A 21,874-nucleotide genomic window follows, 5' to 3' on the forward strand; every position below is an offset into this window, starting at 1 on the left:
TATATTTGGAGGCAACATGCACCCCCTCCCACATCACACGTAGCTACACCACAGACCGCTTCAGTTATTCAGCCGACTGGTCAATGGCCTCAAAACAAGCGTCTCGGACGAAATTAGCACCTTTCGTGACCTGGAAGAAATCGGCGACTTCTTTGACTTCTTAACATGTCGACGTCTATGTTAAGAAGCAGAGAGCGAAGACGGCTATGGTTATACATTGTAGCAAACCAGCAAATGTGAGGACACGCCCAAAATAACGATAATCATAATCATGAAGACGAGGCTGGCAAATACGACGACTACGGCTATGGCAACACACTGTAACAAACCAACAGATGTGTGACAAACAACACAAGATTGACAAACAACTAAAACAAGAATAGTAGCGGCTTCTTCTTTTTTTCCTTGTGATTTTTATTTCGTGCATAACAATGTGTTTCTTTTTATACAAATTTGATGCAAAAATATTAGTAATCATTTTCTTCTAAGACGGTAAAATATTTCGATGACATATATATTGTAAACCTAATACCTGCACATACAAAGTTAAAAAAAAAGGAGAAAATAACAAGAAAAACAACATTAATCATTACAAGTTCAATCTAAGGTGGACATGTGTATTCATGTCCACTTAATGTATATACCAAATCGATTGTATACACAAGACAGCCAAAACTCTGATCATATTCATTTCTGCTGCAACAAAAACCCGGCAATATATAAAATAATATAAGAGAGGTGCATGGTGAATCCTTTCTCCTTCCCCCGCCCACCCCTCCCCCTTCCTCCCCTCCCCCTCCAAACTTTCCATCAACCAACTACACATATTTTGGGTTGTGAACAGATGGCTGGGGAGGGGGGGTGGAAGGCATTTGAAAAAACAACAACAACAAAAAGGAACAACTGTTTGCAAGAATAAGTTCCAGACCAGAGCTCCTGCATATTGTAATCCGATAACACCAAATATATCTACTGACTGTCTACGACAGGATTACTTTATGGCAAGCGATAAATTTTGCATCGTTAATCCTTCAATACTTTTCTCAGAGATTTTCACTGTCACAACAATACTTTTACACGATATAGACTAATCAAGAAAAATATATCTCTTTTGATATCTTTTGATACTATGCATTTCAAATTAATATTTAAAATTCTCCCTCAATTCTTTTGTTTGATATATATCTTTTTACTTTATTCTTGTAAATTACAAATGACTACAAATGCTGTACAAACCAATCCCAACACTACCCCCCCCCTTTTTTTTCCTTCTTTAATTTTTAATTTTCTTTTGTTATCCAGCTTGCAGAAGGCTATGCATGCAACAATGTATGCTGCAATAATAAACACTGCACATAATGTGGTAATGTACCTGTTACTAGGCAATGCCAGCATTGTATATACCTTTCAAACCAATTTGAACCACTCATTGCACAACTTACCAGCCAAAGAAAAAATTTGCAAATTCAATTTGAAGATCCACTGAATACCAAACTTTTATGTGAGACCAAACGACCAAACTGCTTTTTCCCCTTTGAGGAACTTGATTCATCATTTCATCTCAAATTTCAGCATTTTTAAAGAAAAATTACTCCACATACTCGTAAACTTTAAAACTGAACCGACGATCTTTGTCACTTTATCTAACCAGTGCCATCATTGGCATAATAGAAGGATTGAACATATGCATCTGCAAGGTCATGCAAGGTTCCAATTCCTGGCTTGGGTGCTGGCCTCGTTTAAGTTTTTAAGAGAAATCCACGCTATCTCCATCAGAAAATGTCCACCAGTTTGGTGCAATTAAAAGCCAAAACCAACTAAAATATATCTGGATTTTGACCCAGGCATGACCCAGGTGTTACTCCTGGAAGTTGTAGAGCTTTCCTCCTCTTTCATAAATGGCTTCTTTAAAAGCGTAGCAACGCAGACCGTCTTTCGGGCCAATTATCACGTTGGAATAAAGTTGGGGTACTTAGAAGCAAACGACTAAGCTACGGTGACTGGTCTCATTGGAACTGCAACCGAATAAGCCATTTCTGGTCACAAAATGGACGGTTTTGAATAAATCGTTTCGACCGGATTCATATCTTGTATCAGGAAAATCTCTCATTTTTCATGACGCTCTCATTTTTTGGGTGATATATATACAAATATAACATTGAGTGTCACTACATTTTCCTAAGTTGTGCAAAACCCTCTGCTATAAGCCTACCGCTAATAATTAATGCCATAGTGAAATGGTAATTTTTCGATTTATTGCCATATTTTGCAAAATCTATTTATACCCTACATTTCTCAACCTTGTGCATAAAAACCCATCAAAAAAATATGACACAGCATCATATTAAAGTCAGTAAATATATAACACTAATAATGTGACAGTCGTCAAGAGAGAGGTTAAAGTGAGGAGTGGAATCAAGTTCCAAAGTGATTCTGGAACATCTTAGAAAAGAAAAATTATAATTATATGTATCTTAAAATAGGACAGTGCATGAAGCTGCAAAATAAAGCATGGCGCAAGGTTAGGTATTGAAGAGTGCAAAGATCGTGAAAAGATATGTAAGAAACAGTGTAAATGTGTACTTGGGTTTATACACTTCAAAAGTACAGACGGACCCAACCAAAGACACGTTTTATCCGGTCGCAACTCGTTGAAACTGGTAATCATAAACTGGGCTGTCTCGGTTGCGGACATTTCCTAGTGGTTTGCAACGGTTACAAATACCACGTGTGCACTATAGACATTGATCAAACCGGACCAGACCATTTCAACCTGTTCAACTCTTGAGTGGAGAGCTGCCCATTCTCATCGGGTTCAAATCATCGGATACGGTCGTTGCCTATAGCCCGATAGATTGCATATGTTAATACAGAGAGATGGTTAAAAAAAAAACCAGGTCTTTGTTTAAAATAGTTAGAAATGAGCAGGACTGTACCATGCACAGGTGCCACACAGAAATACAGCAGTGACTATGCTGGGAACTACTTGCAAGGTTAGGTTAAGTGGTACAAATGGATTGTGTAACTCCAGACCAGCCAACTTTATATTTCTCATTTTTAACCCTGAACAATGGATTACTTAAAAGTTCTTGAAGAAAGCTGCTGTAAAGTTTCACTATTTAAGAAGAAAAAACTTACTATATTTATATTTAAACTTAAATATAAAGAAATAAACAGAAATCATGATACAAATTTTCGAATGACAAATCCAAGGCAAACATGACAATCATTGAAATAACTGTGATAACCTTCTTTGGTGATTCATGTTTATAACGAGATGCAAAGTTTTGAAACTTATTATTTTTTTTTTGGAGGGGGGGGGTGGGGGATAAGTACATTTCACACTAAATTCTGATGGCATTAAATGGAACAACATGTGTTAAACTGTTTTTGTTTCACACTTATGCAAATAAGACCCCCCCCCCCTCTCCAATCAAAATAACTTGTGATTAAGTTCCATGAAGTCACTTGATCACAAGGGCGGCGGAAGCACTTTTAATCTGGGGGGGCACCGACATCAAAGGGCACTTTGCCGAAATTCGATTGGACTGATGCAGTTTATATTTAGTACCCTTTATAACTCTTATTGTATTATCTTATTTGCATATACACATCACTCCATCAACGCCCCCCCCCCCTTCAAGAAAAATGTTCATACGAGCACTTCAATATCCAATGTGCAAATCGGGAAACAAGGAACAAGTTTTCTTTTGAGACAAAATGAGGCGAAATCTTGCTAGTTGCTAATGTAGGAATCTTCCGAGTTTATTTCGAATTTTGTCCATTCGAAATAGCTTTGAGTTTGACCGACAGAAATCCATTAAAAGTCAGGGCGTATAGCCAGGATTTGCAAAGTTGTATGCACGACTGAGCGGAGCGCCACCATCGGTTGGCGCGGAGCGTACAAGAAAATTTGAGGTTTTACAAACCCCTCAGATGGCCGGAAACGGCCCTTCCCGAGTGTTCATTCTGGTTCCCTGGCCTCTTGCTAACTTGAGACACCTCAATTTGTATGTAGAAAAAGGGCACATTTTTAACCTGAGGAAAAGTGGGGGGGCACGTGCCCCCTGTGCCCCCCCGGTTCCGCCGCCCTTGCTTGATCACACCTTGACAAAATAAAATAACATTCCTTCACTTGCAGGTTAATTATTTTCCAAGGAAATCTAAACTTCAAGAAAAAAATTTATAACAGTAAGTAGTTGAGTGAAGTCAATAATGTCATCATCGATTATTGCGCAATGCACTAATCCGAGTAATGTGATTAAAAGGATTAATGTTTTCTTTCTCAGGTCAACATTAGGCAAGTCTCTCCACAGTCTCTGCATTATAGATGCTTAAGTCTCGGCCTTCTTAAGTACGACAAAATAATATAGTTCTTCTAACATGTAAAAAGTGACCTGGTATATTCATTGAAATGGAACGGGAAAAAAAAAAACATTTGTTAATTTGCCACATCACAGGACATTGTAAGCTCATCACACATGCTTTAAATTTGATATCAAAATGTCCTCGATTGGTATAAATCAAATTTACACTGGTATATATATATATATATATATATATATATATATATATATATATAGATGAATATATTTTTAAGTCTTCATCATTTCAGAATAACAAGTATTAATAATGTACAGAGTACAAAAACTGCTCATTGTAACAAAAATGAAGTTTTATCAAAAGAAATTTAAAAAAAACTTGCTTATTACAAAATCAAAAAAACAAAACTAACTCAATATAAGAAACAAGATTTGCATGAAAAACAACTCAGAGGTCAAAGGTCATTCCAATTATCACATACTCCATACATGAAATAAAGTGACCTTTGGATTAAAAGATCATTTTTGTTTGATATAAAAACAGTCAGCAGAAAATCTTATTAGGTCAAAGGTCATTCCAGTTTTGATATACTCTGGTTTACTGGAATAACCTTTGCATAATAATTTTGTTTTTTATTATAGACAGCTGTAAATTCTCAGAGGAAAAGTGCAAAAAAAGTGCAAGAAAGAAAAAAAGAATGTAAAAGAAGTGTGAATACAACAACTGGTAATATTGTGATATTTTTCTTTTTTTTTCTTTTCTCGCTATTTGGCTTTTCCAGCTCCAGCCTGTTTCTACGGGAGCCATGTTGCTAAGGACTTTTCATAAACGTTTCGATTTCAAAGGCTGATATTTCAAAAAATTCATCTTTCTCTAAGAACACATACAAGCCTTTCGAAAGATAAACCATTTATAATTGGGTAAAGAAATTGTTCTTTCTAACGTTCATGAAATGCGACCACACGACAATGAACAAAGTATACACTAAAGTAGCATGACATGATTTTTCAGAACAAGACTTAGACGTTCCAGAAACAAACTACAGCAATACTTGCTCCAGTGAAAATCCCTCTTAATTCCCACAGATTTCTTAAATTGCTTTCTATATAGCTTTGTAGGACCACCCATTATCAAAGAGCAAACATTTTTTTTTCTCGTTTTTTTTCTTCATGTTGTAAATAGTTATACATAATCTAGCTGCCAAGAAGTCAAACTCTCTGATAAATTGCCTTGTACCTTGGTTTGTTGATTTTCTAGTGAGTAATTATAGAATTACCTCTCACTTGGTTATGCCCGGAGCGTCTTTATCTCAAATCGTGTATGTAGCTCCACTGCACTGCATTTACAGAACAACACAACCATTACATCCCTATAGAAAGTTGAAAAAAAGGTCTTACACAGAAATCAGGGAACTGTGTCATGATCTTTGTCATTTTCCGCAGGCTTAAGAAGAGAGATTAATATCTTGACCTAACCAAACACATAGACGAGTGACACCCAAATAGGAGCAGATTCTCAGAAAAGGGGTATCATGAAAGGTTTTTTTCGTCCCTTGATGTGCAGCAGAAATGGCTTTTGTACATTACACACATTGCACATTATCTTGCATCCTATCATGTATGGTTTTCATCTTGTAAACAGCAAATCTTGACAATTGGCCATGTTTTTAGAATTCGTCTGGTATAGACATATTTCACTTTGAAGACTGTCACACTGTATTATCCTTGTCCTATCAATCAGGGTTGGATGTTAAAGCTTAGGCAACAATCTCTGATATATATATTTATGTGTTAGGCTTCTTAGCTCTCCATGCTGTTAGTTGTTGTTTAGAGATATCTCAATATATACATATGTATGACTCTGAAGACTGTCAAATTACTATCTTTGCTCCAAATATCAGGTTTGCTATCCCTCTGATATCAAAACTGGAAGATTTCTCTTCTGTTAAAGCTTAGGCAACAATCTCTCATATATATTGATGTGTTAGGCTACTTAGCTCTCCATGCTGTTAGTTGTTTTTAGAGATATCTCAATATATACATATGTATGACTCTGAAGACTGTCAAATTACTATCCTTGCTCCATTTATCAGGTTTGCTATCCCTCTGATATTAAAACTGGAACTCTTCTGTTAAAGGTTAGGCACCAATCTCTCTTATATATTATATGTTAGGTTACTAAGTATGGTATGCTGAAGATGAGTACAACCACTCCTCTTTACAAAGGAACACTATTTCATCTCTATAAAGGATCCTGTCCTTTTTCCTTCAATCTCTTTTTGAGACTTGTTGTCATGGTGATAATTTTCCAATCGCTGTGAAATATAACCCTGGTCACCTGTACTATTGCCTACACACAAATCCAAGTTAATGGCTACAGAACATTCAAAAATATAAAAAAGGGGGGAGCATTGCCAGGTACGTACAGAACTGAAACATTACAAGGTCACATTTTACCAAATTTGCTTAAAACAGTTAAATGATATTTGGTGAAATGTTCTTGTACTGTTTGTAGTTCATATATATTAAAACCTTGGGGCTTGTTACTCCATGAGTATTAAAACCTTCAGACATGTTGTTTTTGTCTTCTCAAAAGTGCAACCACACTTACTATAATTTGATAAACTTTCCGTATGAATGATATTTTTCCAATTAATCATTTTCCTCTTATTCTATAGAAGATACAGCCCTTGCAATATTGATTTAAGTCACGATGAAAGAACACATTCTAAAGCACTGCTGTTTTCATGACCAAACCAAATTGCTTATGATATGCTAATTTAACTTCCATGAAAAAAAAAAATGGTTGCATCCAAGAGAAGCACACAACATTTGCAGCAAGTATTTTTTACTTGTAAAATTAGCACATTTTGATCAAATACCTCCTAATTTTTTTTTTAACAAACTTCAGAGAAGAAGGGAGAACTTTCTAAGCAAGAGAGGTTCCAAAGAGATTTCAAATCTCCACCAGAAATGTCAATTTTATTTAACTGCCCCCCCCCCCTCTCCTCCTTACCAGGTTTGATTCTTAAACATATGATACATCAAACACAATGTGCATTTTTTTTCAAAGGCATGCCATGTAACAAAACTTTTGTTCTACTCCATAAGAGTGCTAATTTACATATATTTAAAACATTTACTCACTCAAAACTGTCAACTCTCAATGAGCAATATGGTACATGTGAGGCACTTTTTCAAAGTAAACAAAATATTCTCCTTCCTACGTTTGTTTTCTCGTTCTTAATTTTTACCTTTAATATCTCTATATATCTTACAATACATGTGTGTATTTACATACATATATTTACATATATAGTTATATATATGTGTGTATACAAAGATAGCTATATATATAGATATATATTCTTGCAAATGGTGCATATTTCTTCTAGTAGCTTTTGCCAATTTCACAAAAAATATTTTCTTCTTTTAAGAAATGTTTGAAAGGTGCAAAAGTATCTATGTGTCAACGTTTGTATGTACACGACCTTTAACCTCCTCATGAAAAGAAAACAAATCTATCATTTTCTGTAGGTAAGATGTTACTCCAAGGTTGCCTGCATTTCTTGGTCAGTTTTAGGGGCAGAAAGACACAAAGATTGTTTTCTTGTGAACTCTTAAATTATCACAGTTTTATGTTTAAGTTTTAAGTATAATTTCTCTTATGGCATGGAATTTCCTTTACCGGAATCACATTATACTGTGTACATCAGTTTACGGAGTAATTCAAGAAATTTGGCTATGTCTGTTTACACATACAACTTTGCCGTGGAGTATACTTGAGCATGCTGCTGAGCTCAGTGTTCACCCAATCCCCCCTCCCACCCCCATCCCCAAACCCTATACCCTGTTATGCCTACATAGTGATGGAAAAAGTCACAAAACTGTGGGTCACAGATCCACATGGGCGGGACAAAGAAATGCCTTTGTAGACCTTGTTAAAGTTATATACAAATTCCTCTAAGGATGTACCACACGAGGGTGCTATTTGCAAATGTGCTAATGAATCCCAAAACCCGACTAATATTAACAATCAAGCACTTACCCAAGAATTCTTTATGACAACCCCAAGAGACTGAAACCCATCTCTTCACAGCTAAGCATTTGATACACACCCCTTTACACCAAATTGTACAGCTTCAAATCAGAATGCCAATTTCAGAAATAATTCTATCCTCTCTTCCTTTTTTGGATAAAAGTTTCCCAAAAATAGGAGTTTTGTTCATCAGCATCACATTCATTTGAAAAAGATCTCTTTTTTTCTCTTGATCAAGTTCATACACAGGAGCAAAACCGTAGATCCAAAAAGAACTGATTGAACTGCAGCTCTGTAGCCATTGCACACAGTTTTTGCCCCCAAAAGGGCAAATACTTTTCTTCAGTTTCGTCAAAGGTATAGCAAAGTCTTTGACATTCAAAAAGTCTATAGAAACGAGTACTGGTTGGAAGCCGTACGGCTCATCATCCCTGTCACCACGGGTCGCTGCAGGGGTGCGGGTGGAGCTTGTGGTGCGGGAGCCATGTTCACTTCAAACACTTCCCCAAACTCCATAAATTCTGACTGCGGCATAGTTCCATGATCAGTCGGGGGAGGCCTGTCGACGGGTGCCAAGTTGAACCCCTGGGGTGTCTGAGGGGTGCTGGGAGGCGAGAACTGTGTGTTTGGTACGTACTCTGTCAGCGTCACATCTGGCTGGGGGCATCCGTCCTTGCTGTCCAGGGGGATGGGATGGGACCGGAAGTGCGCCAACATGTCGAAGATGCTGTCGAACCAGAGGTGGGTCACTTTACACTTGCCGTCCGCTTCCAGCGTCAGACGGAGATGCTGCAATCAGAGGGAGAGAGGAGAGGAGAGGGGGATGAACTTTGACCGAGTTTTGAGGTTCGTGAAGTCAGTTGTCACGCACGTAAAATACATAGACAGACATGTAGTGTATGTAAACATAATATATATACATACAATACACACATACAATACACAAAATACAAACATATAATACACACGTATAATACAGACATAAAATACACATTTTAATACACACATACAATACACACATATTATACACAAAATACACATATATAATACACACGTATAATATAGACATAAAATACGTACAAATAATACACACATACAATACACAAATATTATACACACATATAATACAAACATAAAATGCACAGTAACAGCAGGAGTTCCGTGTCAATTTAAGAAAAATATAATAGCAGCTGTTGGTGCAGCCCAAGTATGACAACACATATTTAATATTGGACAATGCACATATCCATAATAAGATAGACAAGATAGACTTGTAAATATTTTGTATCTCAGCAATAGAACAAACTATTTCAGTTATTAACAATTGGAGCTATGTGATTCATTTCACAAGCTTTTATGGAAATATACAATTTTTGTAAAAATCAAACTTTGGAGTTCTTTTGCTCACTTCCAATGACAAGGAAATTTTACCTGCATAAATTTCTTAACGACTGAATGTAAAAAACAACCTTTTACAATCGTGTACTTGATTTTAGTTTAAAGGGCAATTTTATAAGACAAAACAAATTTGGGATGTAAAACTACTTCTTTGGATACATTTTGGTAGCCTTACAAAAATGGTCAATTTTAATAAACAATGTTAATATGTATCATCAAAATTTGCTTTAAATTTTGAAACCTCTGGAACATTTCTGAAAAATTCAAATGGAGAGTTTTTTTGTGTTGGGTGATACTGTTTACCCATGATTCTTAGCATCTTAAACTCAGATCCCAGTCTTAACCAATTGCTCTCTCCTTCCTGCCTAACCTGTCGCAATTAAAGCTGACGAAACATCTTGTTTGGTGATGAAAGTGCCTTTGCCACTAAATATTAACTGGGATTTATGTCTCATTTTATTAAATCACACTAAATGACCTGAGGCAGACCTATCAAAAGTAGTTTGCAAAGTTGACATCGCCAATCTGCGAAAGACATAATTCTCTCTTGTGCTCCGTAGTTCCACACAATAGGCACAGCTGGTCTGTAGAGAGTATCTCTATATGTTTTGATGCTCTAAGCTTTTCTGCTTGACATGGTGCCTTAGTCCCAATTCTTATATGCAAATTAGGTTAGAGGTTTGCTACATCTGCTATGAAAACTGTGGTAAGTCTTGAACTAAGTGTTCATCTTCACATTGAAAGGAAACTAAAATCAATTTGCTAAAATTTTTAAAGCATCAGCTGTTAAAGTCATACAGTTTTGTAACAAGTCATGACTTGAGTGTTGTAACAAGTCATGACTTGAGGTTGTAACAAGTCGTGAGTGCGTGACAAGTCATGACTTGAGTGTTGTAACAAGTCATGACTTGAGAGTTGTGACAAGTCATGACTTGAGTGTTGTAACAAGTCATGACTTGACTCACTAAACTCTGATTTTGAAAAAGCTGACACAAACATATTTATGAAGTCTGTACCCGATACAGACGACATTTCTGACAGAATAAGAAGATACACTGCAAACACATCCAGTTACTTTATAAGAATAACCTATACCCAGTTATTAGGTCAACTGCCTGGCTGGTAATTAGGTCAAGTGGCAGTTGCGAACATAGGTTCTGTGCAGATGATCAACTTTATCAGTTTTCCTTCTGCACTATGCTACATTTACCCAACAAGAAGCATTCACTTCTCAAATGCAGCAGAAATATTCCACCCACCCACCATTTGGCTAGGTTAGAAAAGGATGACTACAAATTTCATGAAATTGAGACAACCACCCCCCCTCCCCTTCCCTCATCCTCCCTACCCACTCGTTGGTTAAGTTGGAGTTAGATAACTACAGATTTCTTGAAGCACAGAGAGCCCCATTAAAATGTCACCTAGAATCAATTCTCAGCACAGCAGTACAACAACTTGTTTTTACTTTCAATTCTTCAGACCTTCTAAAGCCTTACGGATGTCGAAGCAAAATCTAAATTGCCAAGTACCGCAAGCTTTCAGTTTCAAATTGCTTTCGTGTTTGCAATTTTCGACATTATTTTGCAAACTTCAATACTCGAATAGCACCTCAATTGGTTCAACAACGCTTTTCATACGTTATCTCCATCGTTTTGACACATCGATTCAAAAAACATCATGGAAACCAGTTCAACGTGTCTTTTTGGCTAACAATCAAAGATTTCCCACAGAGGTAATCTAAAGGAGGACACAGGCATATTGTACAAGAAGACTGCTTCCTGTAGGGAGATACTGTTTACTTCTGTGGGCACTGTTTAGTGTTTAGTATACTGTTTAGTGGGTACGGTTTAGTGTTTACTGTTTAGTGGGTACCGTTTAGTGTTACTGTTTAGTGTTACTGTTTAGTATACTGTTTAGTATACTGTTTAGTGTTTACTGTTTAGTGTTTACTGTTTAGTGTTTACTGTTTAGTGTTTACTGTTTAGTGTTTACTGTTACTGTTTAGTGTTACTGTTTAGTGTTACTGTTTAGTATACTGTTTAGTGTTTAGTGTTTACTGTTTAGTGGGTACTGTTTAGTGTTTACTGTTTAGTGTACTATTTGGGGTACTATTTAGTGTACTGTTTAGTGGGTATTGTATACAGTTTACTGTTTAGTGTGCTTTTTAGTGGGTACTGTTTATACAGATCTGCTCACCTTTGGTCTTCCATGGAAATTGAACGTAAGGACACACTCCCCTTTTCTGGTTTCGCTCGGTCTGACCAAGAATACCCCATGACGGTCGGCACCCCCGCCCTGTAGCACCAGCTGTGCCGCATGCACTCTCGTCAAACTCTCGTGGAACCACGGGTAGTCGGCCAACGGGTGGTCTGATGAATTCGTGTTCGTTCCGCCTTCGTTGAAGTCCGAGTCTTCTATGGAGAGAGATAGAGAGAGAGAGAGAGTAATACCAGTTTGCATCGTCAAGGTTACAACATACAAAACACACAATTTTTATGTACACCATCAAAACAGAAAATGTTTGCTTTTCACCATTTTAATACCCGTCGAGCTATCGAAGTGACAAAAAATTAATCTAATCAGTTACACTGTATGAACTCTTCTTAGGACCTTGTTGAACGGCAAATATTGGTTTGTTTGATTTAATATTCCGACATCAACCGAATATCGATTAAACTTTACACATCTTAGACTCCTGATAGCGACCAGGTACAACACCTACCGAGCAAACCAACATTATTTTACAGTCTATCCCGGGGAAATAAATTGTACGCAATATTTCAATTGTTTTCTGTGGCAGTTCATAAGGCTATCTGATTTTGATCTCGTGTGGATCGCCATGGTTACTGAATATGAAAGCTGAAGTACACCTTTCAACTTGTATATAGCAATCCGACTCATTCGTATGACATTTTGTTATGCCGTAACGGATAAAACAATTCCTCGAGTATCCATTTTTCCACTTCGCTTCGACACAGCGAGATGGCGTTCATACAAAAATGGTCACAGGTAGCAGGTTTCAAGGAGACTCCTCAAATCCAATCACCTGTATTGGTCTTTGGCATAGAGACAAAATGTCATGAACACCTTATGCAAACCAGCTATTAAGAAACAAAGAGCTTTTACTCCCCAGTGGGAGATATAACATGTTCATGTTCCCTTCACACACAATTGCAAAGGCTTGATCAAGTCTAAGAATGACGTCATCAACAAGCCTCAGCTGCTGTAAATTGTCTATTAAAGCTATCCTTTATTTATTTACAATGTCTATTTTTGGTATTGGTATTTTTTTTTGCCAAATGCTGAATCCAAAAATATTGAACCCTCTTTATAAACATGACCTTCTATTAATGGCAGCATTGGTTTTCAGCATCAACAATGTTTAAAATTCTAAACATGCGAAATCGAAAAAGAAAAAATGGAACGTATAAGATTACATACAGCTCCTGGGGACATTGTGATATATCACAGAGATTTACAAAATGACAGCATTTAAGACCCAAAATTTAAAACTAGGATATCTCCGTTTTAGGGTTAAGTTCTCCTAAAGCTCACAAAGATCCCTGTAATATACAGGGTAAAGCCAAAGAAGATGGTTTTTTGTCCCCATTTAAGGTTCACCTCAGAGTTATTAAATGTGAAATGAAAGTAAAAGTAAAAGTGCCTATTTTCACCCAAAATACTTCTGTCCTAATACATAATTGAGCAGCGTACTGAGACAATGTATTGAAAGGTTACTTATCAGGCTATAGCTGTCTTACCTAACATCATCATATACTAGATCAACAGTCGACAAAGTATTAAGCCCAAGAAACACGATATTCCAATAGGTACTCGAGTAGACACGACCCACCAGATTCCCACCCATGCTCAGAATAATGCATGAAAGCTGGCTCGGACTATGGACTAACATATATATATATGAATATGTATATACAAAACTCTGGTCAGCCTACATAGGCAAGCTCCACCCATGCTCAGAATAATGCATGAAAGGCTGGCACATGCATGAAAGGCTGGCTCGAACTATGGACTAATATATATATCTATATATATATATATATATATATGTTTATGAATATGTATATATATATGAATATGTACATATGCAAAACTCTGATCAGCCTACATCGGCAAGCTCCAAAAACTAAATAAATGTTCAGATTTCTGGAAATTTTTCACAACCCACTTTTGGCTGGAAGTCCATGATAACAGACTGTTTGCTCAGGGGCATAGCTAGACTTCATTTTCTAGGAGGGGCAGAGTACTGCTCGAAACCTATTTTCTAAAAAGAAAACGCTTCCTGAGAAATGTGCGGTGGGGGGGGGAGGTGCCAGATAAATATGTCTTTAATGCTTCCATCCAACAATACTGAAAGCAACTGTTTCTAGTGCTTTTTAATGGCCACTTGACCACTTGATAACCCCAAAATAACAAATTAAACATAATCACTTTCATATATTTATCTCAAAAGTGAAGGAACTAAACTCAATAACGACAGCTGAAAGGGAAAGCAGCATCATTATTATATTAACTTGTGAGATTAAAAGAAAGCATTGGGCAATTAATTGCTCAATGCCATTTTGAAATATTTCTCAATTTACTTATCGATGCAATAAAAAATCATAAAACAGCCATTCTTTACAGCTGAGAATGCAAAGAAAAAAAAATATGGCACACATAATATATACCAGAATCATATTAAGACACACATTAAGTAAACGTGAAAGTGAAACATAATTTTTAATATTCACATAATACCAATATTTATACAGGCTACGTTTTTTTTTTCCAGGTAGCATTATATAACGTAAACATTTAACGACAAAAGGAAGTTATATTCCTTAAGATTACTTATCACAGTCACACTACACAACATAGGATAAGACACAATCGACTAAACACTATCTCAGAGGATCAGTGGGAACTGTACAAGCCTACATGTGGACCTGTGCAAGATGCGAGCTTTCAAACTTACAATACATACACAGTTAAAGGCATTGAAGACTCGCGCACAAAGAAACCTCTGATGCCGGTAATCTGACCTACTTTCGAATGAGGTGTAACAGAATTGTAAGACACCACCATCGATCCCAGAAAATACACACACAGCTTGCTACCGTCAGTAAGTAGACACTAGTGTACTATCAATACATACAGCTACGGTCAATACCCACAACACAGTGTACATAGCAGCGATGGACATCTCAGGTCTGGATAAAAGATAACAAGGTATCATGTTTCATGAATGTCTGCATTTTGTAGCGACAAGAAGAAAACTTCACTTGCAAGCAACAGAAAGTTAACTTTTCAGAGGGCAGCACGCAGTTTGGGGCAATTCTTCAATGCCTTTAAGCTTACAGTAGGTCAGACAGTTGCACCACATGGATGAATGAACAGACATTAACCACACTATCATTACTTAGACCATGGTCACACCTTATGGTTACATTGTAGAGCTACACTGTGGTTGCATTATGGTTATATTGTGGTCACACTATGACTTACATTGTGGTCACACCTTATGGTTACATTATAGGGCTACATGGTGGTTGCACTATGGTTACATTATGGTCACACTACGACTTACACTGTGGTCACACCTTCTGGTTACATTTTGGTTTACTTTGAATGCATGGCTACACTACTGGTTACAGTGCAGTCATGTTGCAGTCATATTGTGGTTGCACTGTGGCTAACGTATTGGTTTACCCTATTGATTACACTGTAGTCACAGCTTACGGTTACATTGTAGTTACCTCTTGGTTACATTGTGGTTGTACTGCTATTGTAATACAGTAACCATGTGGTTACACTGTGGTTGAATACAGATTACATGATATTTAAATGTTGTGGTTACCATATTGTCACATTGTGGGTTACCCTATAAGACTGTGTTATGGTTGCAGTGTGGTACAACATCTAACTGTCAGGGATGTTGTCATGGTTACTGTACACTGACAGTTTAAATGCTACTACGGTCATGTTATATTTAAAGTACATCACAGATTGTCTTGAACCAATAGTTATCCAACTCTTGCCCCAAATCCCAACTCATGTAATCATATCACTGCCGACAATTGTAAAACCAACTACTACAGTTCCACAGCTTTAAGTGGCTTGAATCAACTATCATATATTCAGCGAAGACTTTAAATTTGTCGAAACAACTTTGACTTGTAGCTTTAGGGTAATAGGGTAAAATTCAGTCCGTGTGGAGAGAGCCAAAGAAAAAAACATAGCTACAAAGACATTGACATTAACAATCTATGAGGGCTGACTATGTATAAAGGTTCCATTGCTCAACAGTGGATGCTGAAGTGATACCTCCAAAAGATCGAGGGTTTGGGGTATAAATAGAATGATGGTCTTCATGTGTCTCTAGCTCGAGTTTGGGTTTTCCTGATCGAAAATGCCTGCCTCCTTTACATTAAGTTCATAGTTTGACTCAGTCCACGCATTAACCATAAATAAAAGAGTCCTCTTTCACACTGCTTTGTATAACTTAAATGCTACTCATCGTTTTAATGCGACCAGATACTTCAAACAATTCGTTAAGGCATGGTTTTTGTTTCTTATTAAGTGGAAAAACTGAGACTGCTCCTTATAAAATGGTCAATTTTTGATGGATTTTGATGGGTTTGCAGCTATTTTTTATGATTTCTATCATGCGTATCAGAGTGATTACGACAGTGTTGTTCAAAGGCGTTGGTAGACCTTTTAAGTACTTTCACTAATTATATGTGTTCGGGTTTTATTACGATTGGTCATATGTAGGCAAACGCTGTATTGCGTCCGTCGGTCCTTCTGTGTGTGTAAAAGTTTTGCTTTCTGTAACGCTGCGTGCCTGCCACAGGGTAATGTGATACATTTATCTATCCAGGCCTCTCTTTCTAGTAGATAATAATCTCTTTCACTTCTTCCTTCTTCTCCACATTTTTTCCCTCGTTTCCTTTCCCTTTCTTTCTTTTTTTCTTTTGGTAACAAATTTACAAACTTTCCCTCTCCAATCTTCAAATCTATTTCGTCGTGAAACAAGAGTCATTTGAGAATTTTTTGTGACCAATTTAAAATCCACGCATCTTTGGAACCCCTTCTCTGTTAGAGTGTCTTCCTCGGAAAATTGCATTCTCTGGGGACATCGGTTAGTGCTTGTACGACCGACAGGGAGTCGTAAAGCTCCCCGAATAAGAGGTTGCCTCTTCCGCTTGAGATGTCTTCCACGAGGGGTTAGACATAGAATATGAGGTACCCTACACTAGGCTTGACATTCATTGAGGTTTATTAAAAAAAAAATTAAAAAATGTTTTTTCCATTATTTCATTCCAAAATTGCCTATCTATTTAAAGCCAGCCAAGACATGATTCAAAGATACTTTTGAAAGGTAAAATGAACGAAAATATATAGACCTTCTGAAAGTCTCTCTCTTCTGAAATGTCTATGTGACCTTGAAGGGGTGTTACAGTCTTTAAAGGATAATTTAAGGCAGATTTTTATTAGTCTTGATCGATCAATCTGAAAACATTTACATATCGCCAAATACCAACAACAGTCGTTCAAAGGTGCTAAAAGATTATTTATATAGTCCAAGACAAAGGAATGTTCTTATGCTCTAGCCCTGTTTTTGAGATATTCAACTTTAAATGACCTTAAACCTCTGGCATGCTCCTTTAAGGCTAAGTTGTGCTGATGTGGCTCTTCGGTACAGCCCTAAAAGTTAATATCAATCAATTGTTTGGTAAATCGTGATCAGTCAACCAAATTATTTTCTATTTCAATTTCATGTATACAACAGCACACCCTAGCTGGATCATGTTAGACACCACTTGTTCATAAAAGTCCCATTGAGCTTTGTGTGAGTGTCTGAGGAACTGACCTAATGACCTGTGTATTAGACTACATAGTCCAGTCACTTTAATTAATGAACGTCAGCTATTTAAAGGGTCATTCCTCAAAAATTTAAAGTGGTACAGAAGTGCAACCTGGAATGTTAAGCAGTGTCTCCTCCTAATAGTCTACAACATGTCAAAATTAATTTTGTGCCCTAAACTCATGCTTTTACAGAAAAAGACATGCCAACATCCCTCTCTCTCCTTACCAGGTAGGCCATCATCGGTTGGTATCAGGGGTGGGGGGTCGGTGGGTCCGGGGGTTGCTTCGGGGGCGTCGGCACTACTGTAGTGGGATGGGATGCTCATGTTGATTGCGTGGTGATTGTCATTGAGGCTATCTTGTGATGAACCTTGACCTACTGGAAGAAGATGCAGACAAAAACAAGGTAACTAAATACTCTATATTTTTAATATCATAATGGAAGAGACAAATAAGAAAGTTTTTAAAAATAAAAAGTGATACAAAAGCCAGAGGGAATCCCTCCATAGCAGTTACTCGCCTTTAAACACATAATATAGCACAAGAGTTGTTTGCCAGCTATTAACCCAGACTGAAGTTAATACTGCAGATGGAGAGTAACAAAATCAATCTATCTATCTTGGGATGACATATTTACGAGGTTTGTGTTTATAAGGCTTTACAGAGTGTGACCTTTGACGACTCCAAATGACCTTTGACCTCCACCAAAAACAATAAGGTTCTTGCACTCATTATAGGGAAGCCACATGAAAAATATGAGAACCAATACAGCTTCCAATCTGGAGATATCTTGTTTAACAAGTATTTAAAGTTTTGACCCTTGAGACATTAAATGACCTCTGACCTTTTTTAAGATTTTCACATTTTCCCCGTCTGCTGACCCAAACTGACCGTTGACTTCCACCCAAAACAATAGGGTTCTTGTGCTAATTATGGGGAAGCCCCATGCCAAATATGAGAACTGCAGATGTCTCCTATCATGAGATATCATGCTTACAAGCTAGGTTTTCACATACAAACAAACACACGCACGCACGCACGCACGCACACCCACGCACAGACGCCAACTTGACTGCAAAGGTTACTTGCCTGCCTATGGCAAGTATAACCGACCACTATAAAAGCACTCTCTACAGTTTTCACATCCCGCGTAAAAAAAAGAAAAAATATTGAAAACACTTGATATGAGAGATTTTTGAATAAGCAGAAAGGTTAAGGACAATTCATTTTGAAACAAGTTAATGAACATTAATCAGAAAATCATTAAAAGGAAATGAACTTCATTATTGGTTTTTCTTCTTCAAAATGTACTTCCAATTTTCTTCTTCAAACTTGGGATGCATTGACATATTGAATACAACAGGTTTTTTGGTAACTTTCGCATATCCCTCAACGCAAAGTCTCATTCAATTTCGCTTCCTGTATAAATTGTGACATTCTCAATCATCAATATGTCGAGAATGCCCTGTAGGAAATATCAGGATGCAAATTTCGCCGGGATGTTTAGAATGTGCTCCTCTTTTTTCATCGGTCAAAAAACGCAAATTTGCCTTGGGACTATACTTTTAATGATTAGAAATCCCCTCTGATGACACTTGAGGGTCCTCTCCTCAACATTTTTGATTGCAGTTGTCAGAAATATGTAAAATGAAAGCCTCATACAAACAAGTTTTAATGTCAACAATTTGGATTACTTCAAATTTACGAAAACTTGCATCTCAACACGGTTTCTTGGGAAGGGTTGCAAGAATATGACATAAACTTCAAAATCCTGTGGGTTTGGATATTTTAGAGCAACAGCACTTTACCTCTCTACTCGGTGATTGCATGTCCCTACCTAACATTCAATCCCCCCCAAGCTCCCCCACCCACATCCCTTGCTACCATTTGGTACAGTGTCGGTGCCAAATGCCCCACCTCTTTGTTCTGTATCAAACCTGCATGCTATGTGATGAGTTTCTGAAATGTCCTCTCATTAATTTAAAAAAATAAAAAAATCTTTTTTTCATTATCCACAAAATCCAAGTTTTCTACCTCCTTGCTCCAACCCTGACGATAGGTCGTTCACAGGAGCTGTTGGTAATGGCCGTCTGTAAAAGTAAAAAGAGAAAAGAAATAAAATACTCAAATTAAACTGCTAAAATGACTAAACCATAATCATCTACTAATCGCTCCAGGAGGATCCAACTCTCTGAGTTAAATATCGTCATAATCTGTATGTATCTTCATCCAGTGAGGGACAAAACCATGTATACAGTAACCTCTGAATGGTGGGGAGATGGGCTTTTGCATGGAAGGCCTCACCCTCTCCACCACCCGCCCCCCCCAAAAAAAAAAACTGGCAAAAAATCCTGGTATATAGTACATTTATGTTACATGAGCAATACAACCAAAACAGTCAAAACTTTTTCGACATTTTTTTCAAAAAGTGGCAAAATATAGCATCACTTCACATCTAAGCCACCTGCATTTTACCAGAGTATATCCAACCCTCCCCTCTACGACATATCATATCAGTCCCCCTCCCTCCCCTCCCCCCCTTCCCACAAGTACAAAAACAGTGTTTGTACCCCTGAATCCAGTTATGTGCATGAATATTACACCGTCTGGTCAGGTAAATTTAATGAACGATGTAAACATTACATTAAATGCAACTTGGGCACCTTTTGTGTGCTTTACAAATGATACACTGTGAATATGATATTAAGGTCATGGTTCAAGCTCTGTAACATAATAGAAAACACATATAAAGTAATAAATATCAGCTAATTATTAAGCCATCCATGAATACCTCAGTTGATAAAACTACTCCACGACTGACAATACATAATTAAAAGGAAAACAATCGCTTTTTCCTTTTCAGTTTATTCAAAGCAAATTATTCATTTCGTACAGACACACAAATCAGATTTATAGGAGTGTAATGATGGTCTTAAATGGTTAGCTATTAATACAAGACTGCCCGGGATGAATGGGAGACAGAACATAGACAGTTTATTCATTAAAAGGAAAGTTCAAGAGCACAATTCTTTCTGGACTAACGAAAGAGGAACCCGTTATAAAGCATCCCTGTGAAATTTGTATCTAAACTTCCTACGCGTCATTCCTTGAGGTATGTACCATATATGTATGCAGACTTGAAGCAAACAGGTGTGATGTCATCATTACATACCGACAACAAAATGTCCGCTTTATTAACCTCATTTCCCACGTTATTGTTTTGACCTTTGGATCGAACAGGTTACTATAGCAATAACCCAATGACAGCAGTGTATTAAACAAAGTCTGAAGAAAATTTAAATTTGTCAGTGCATGTCTATGACATCACACCTGTTTGCTTCAAGTTCACTTCTGCAACATAACTTCACAACTTCAAATGTTGTTATCTCCACAACGGTACACAGGAATTGTTGCAAATATCACCGGGATGCTTGGAATATGATCCTCTTTCAACCGCCAAATCTAAATTTTCCTCTGGACTAACCCTTTTCTTCTAAATGTTGTTTAAGAAAATAAACAAATCACACTGAAGGAATTATAAAAGAATGTATAAGAATTATTCCCCACATCCGTTCAGACAAACAGACTCTGCAATGATTTAATGCAGGCCCCCCCCCCAAAAGAAAGCCCACTGAGCTACAAAGTCCAGGTTGTGCAACCACTTCTATTTTTGGAGAAATGATCCTATCAACTTCTCAGCTCATCAATAAAAGTGGCTGGACTACTTAGTCTAGCACTCAGATGAGCAACAAAACTCAATAGAGCCTCAGAACATGTTTATAATGCACTACAAATTTGTCGATGACAAATGCTGATCCATGTGATCCACCATTGCTCTGTTATTGTGCAATTTAGTTTAAAAAAACACTGCTTGGCTGATTATTTTTAGACTTTTGCCAAACCATGGATTAAGAGTAAAAACATTGAAGGCCTAGCTTGGGCCTATGAGGTAGGTAGCATCGTCATCTTCATGAGTTCAGCTTTAAAGGAACATTCCACTATTTTATATATGATAGAGAAATTTTAAACATCAACATCTTTGAGAAACAGAATAGCTATATAAAGACATTAGTAGCATTCAAATTACCTCTTCTTTAGGGAGGGGAATACCATAACATATCAACACTTAGGTCGTATTTTTTTCCTGGGGGAGGGAGAAAGTAAATTCTTCTTACTTTCTACTTGGGGGGAGGGGGGGCAGGGGCTTTTTTGCATTTACAAGACCCAGTACAAATACTTCAAG

General features: G+C 37.1%; 1 protein-coding gene across 3 annotated transcripts in view; it reads right to left on the reverse strand.

Annotated features, from left to right (window-relative positions):
- Positions 1-390: 390 nt before the first annotated feature.
- LOC139981328 (SH2B adapter protein 1-like) overlaps positions 391-21,874 on the reverse strand; it is a 67,921-nt gene continuing 46,437 nt past the window's right edge. The window contains exons 5-8 of one of the 3 annotated variants that reach the window (XM_071993663.1): positions 19,666-19,721; positions 17,858-18,007; positions 11,956-12,173; positions 391-9,150 (exon numbers count right to left, since the gene is read on the reverse strand). In XM_071993663.1, the coding sequence (XP_071849764.1) occupies positions 8,749-9,150; positions 11,956-12,173; positions 17,858-18,007; positions 19,666-19,721 (826 nt within the window). In that variant the 3' untranslated portion in view covers positions 391-8,748. Of the gene's footprint in view, positions 9,151-11,955; positions 12,174-17,857; positions 18,011-19,665; positions 19,722-21,874 lie in introns of all 3 variants that reach the window. The other 2 variants (XM_071993662.1, XM_071993661.1) reach the window with 2 other exon arrangements.

The sequence above is a fragment of the Apostichopus japonicus genome, chromosome 15 (assembly GCF_037975245.1).
Source record: "Apostichopus japonicus isolate 1M-3 chromosome 15, ASM3797524v1, whole genome shotgun sequence".
Lineage (NCBI taxonomy): Eukaryota > Metazoa > Echinodermata > Holothuroidea > Aspidochirotida > Stichopodidae > Apostichopus > Apostichopus japonicus.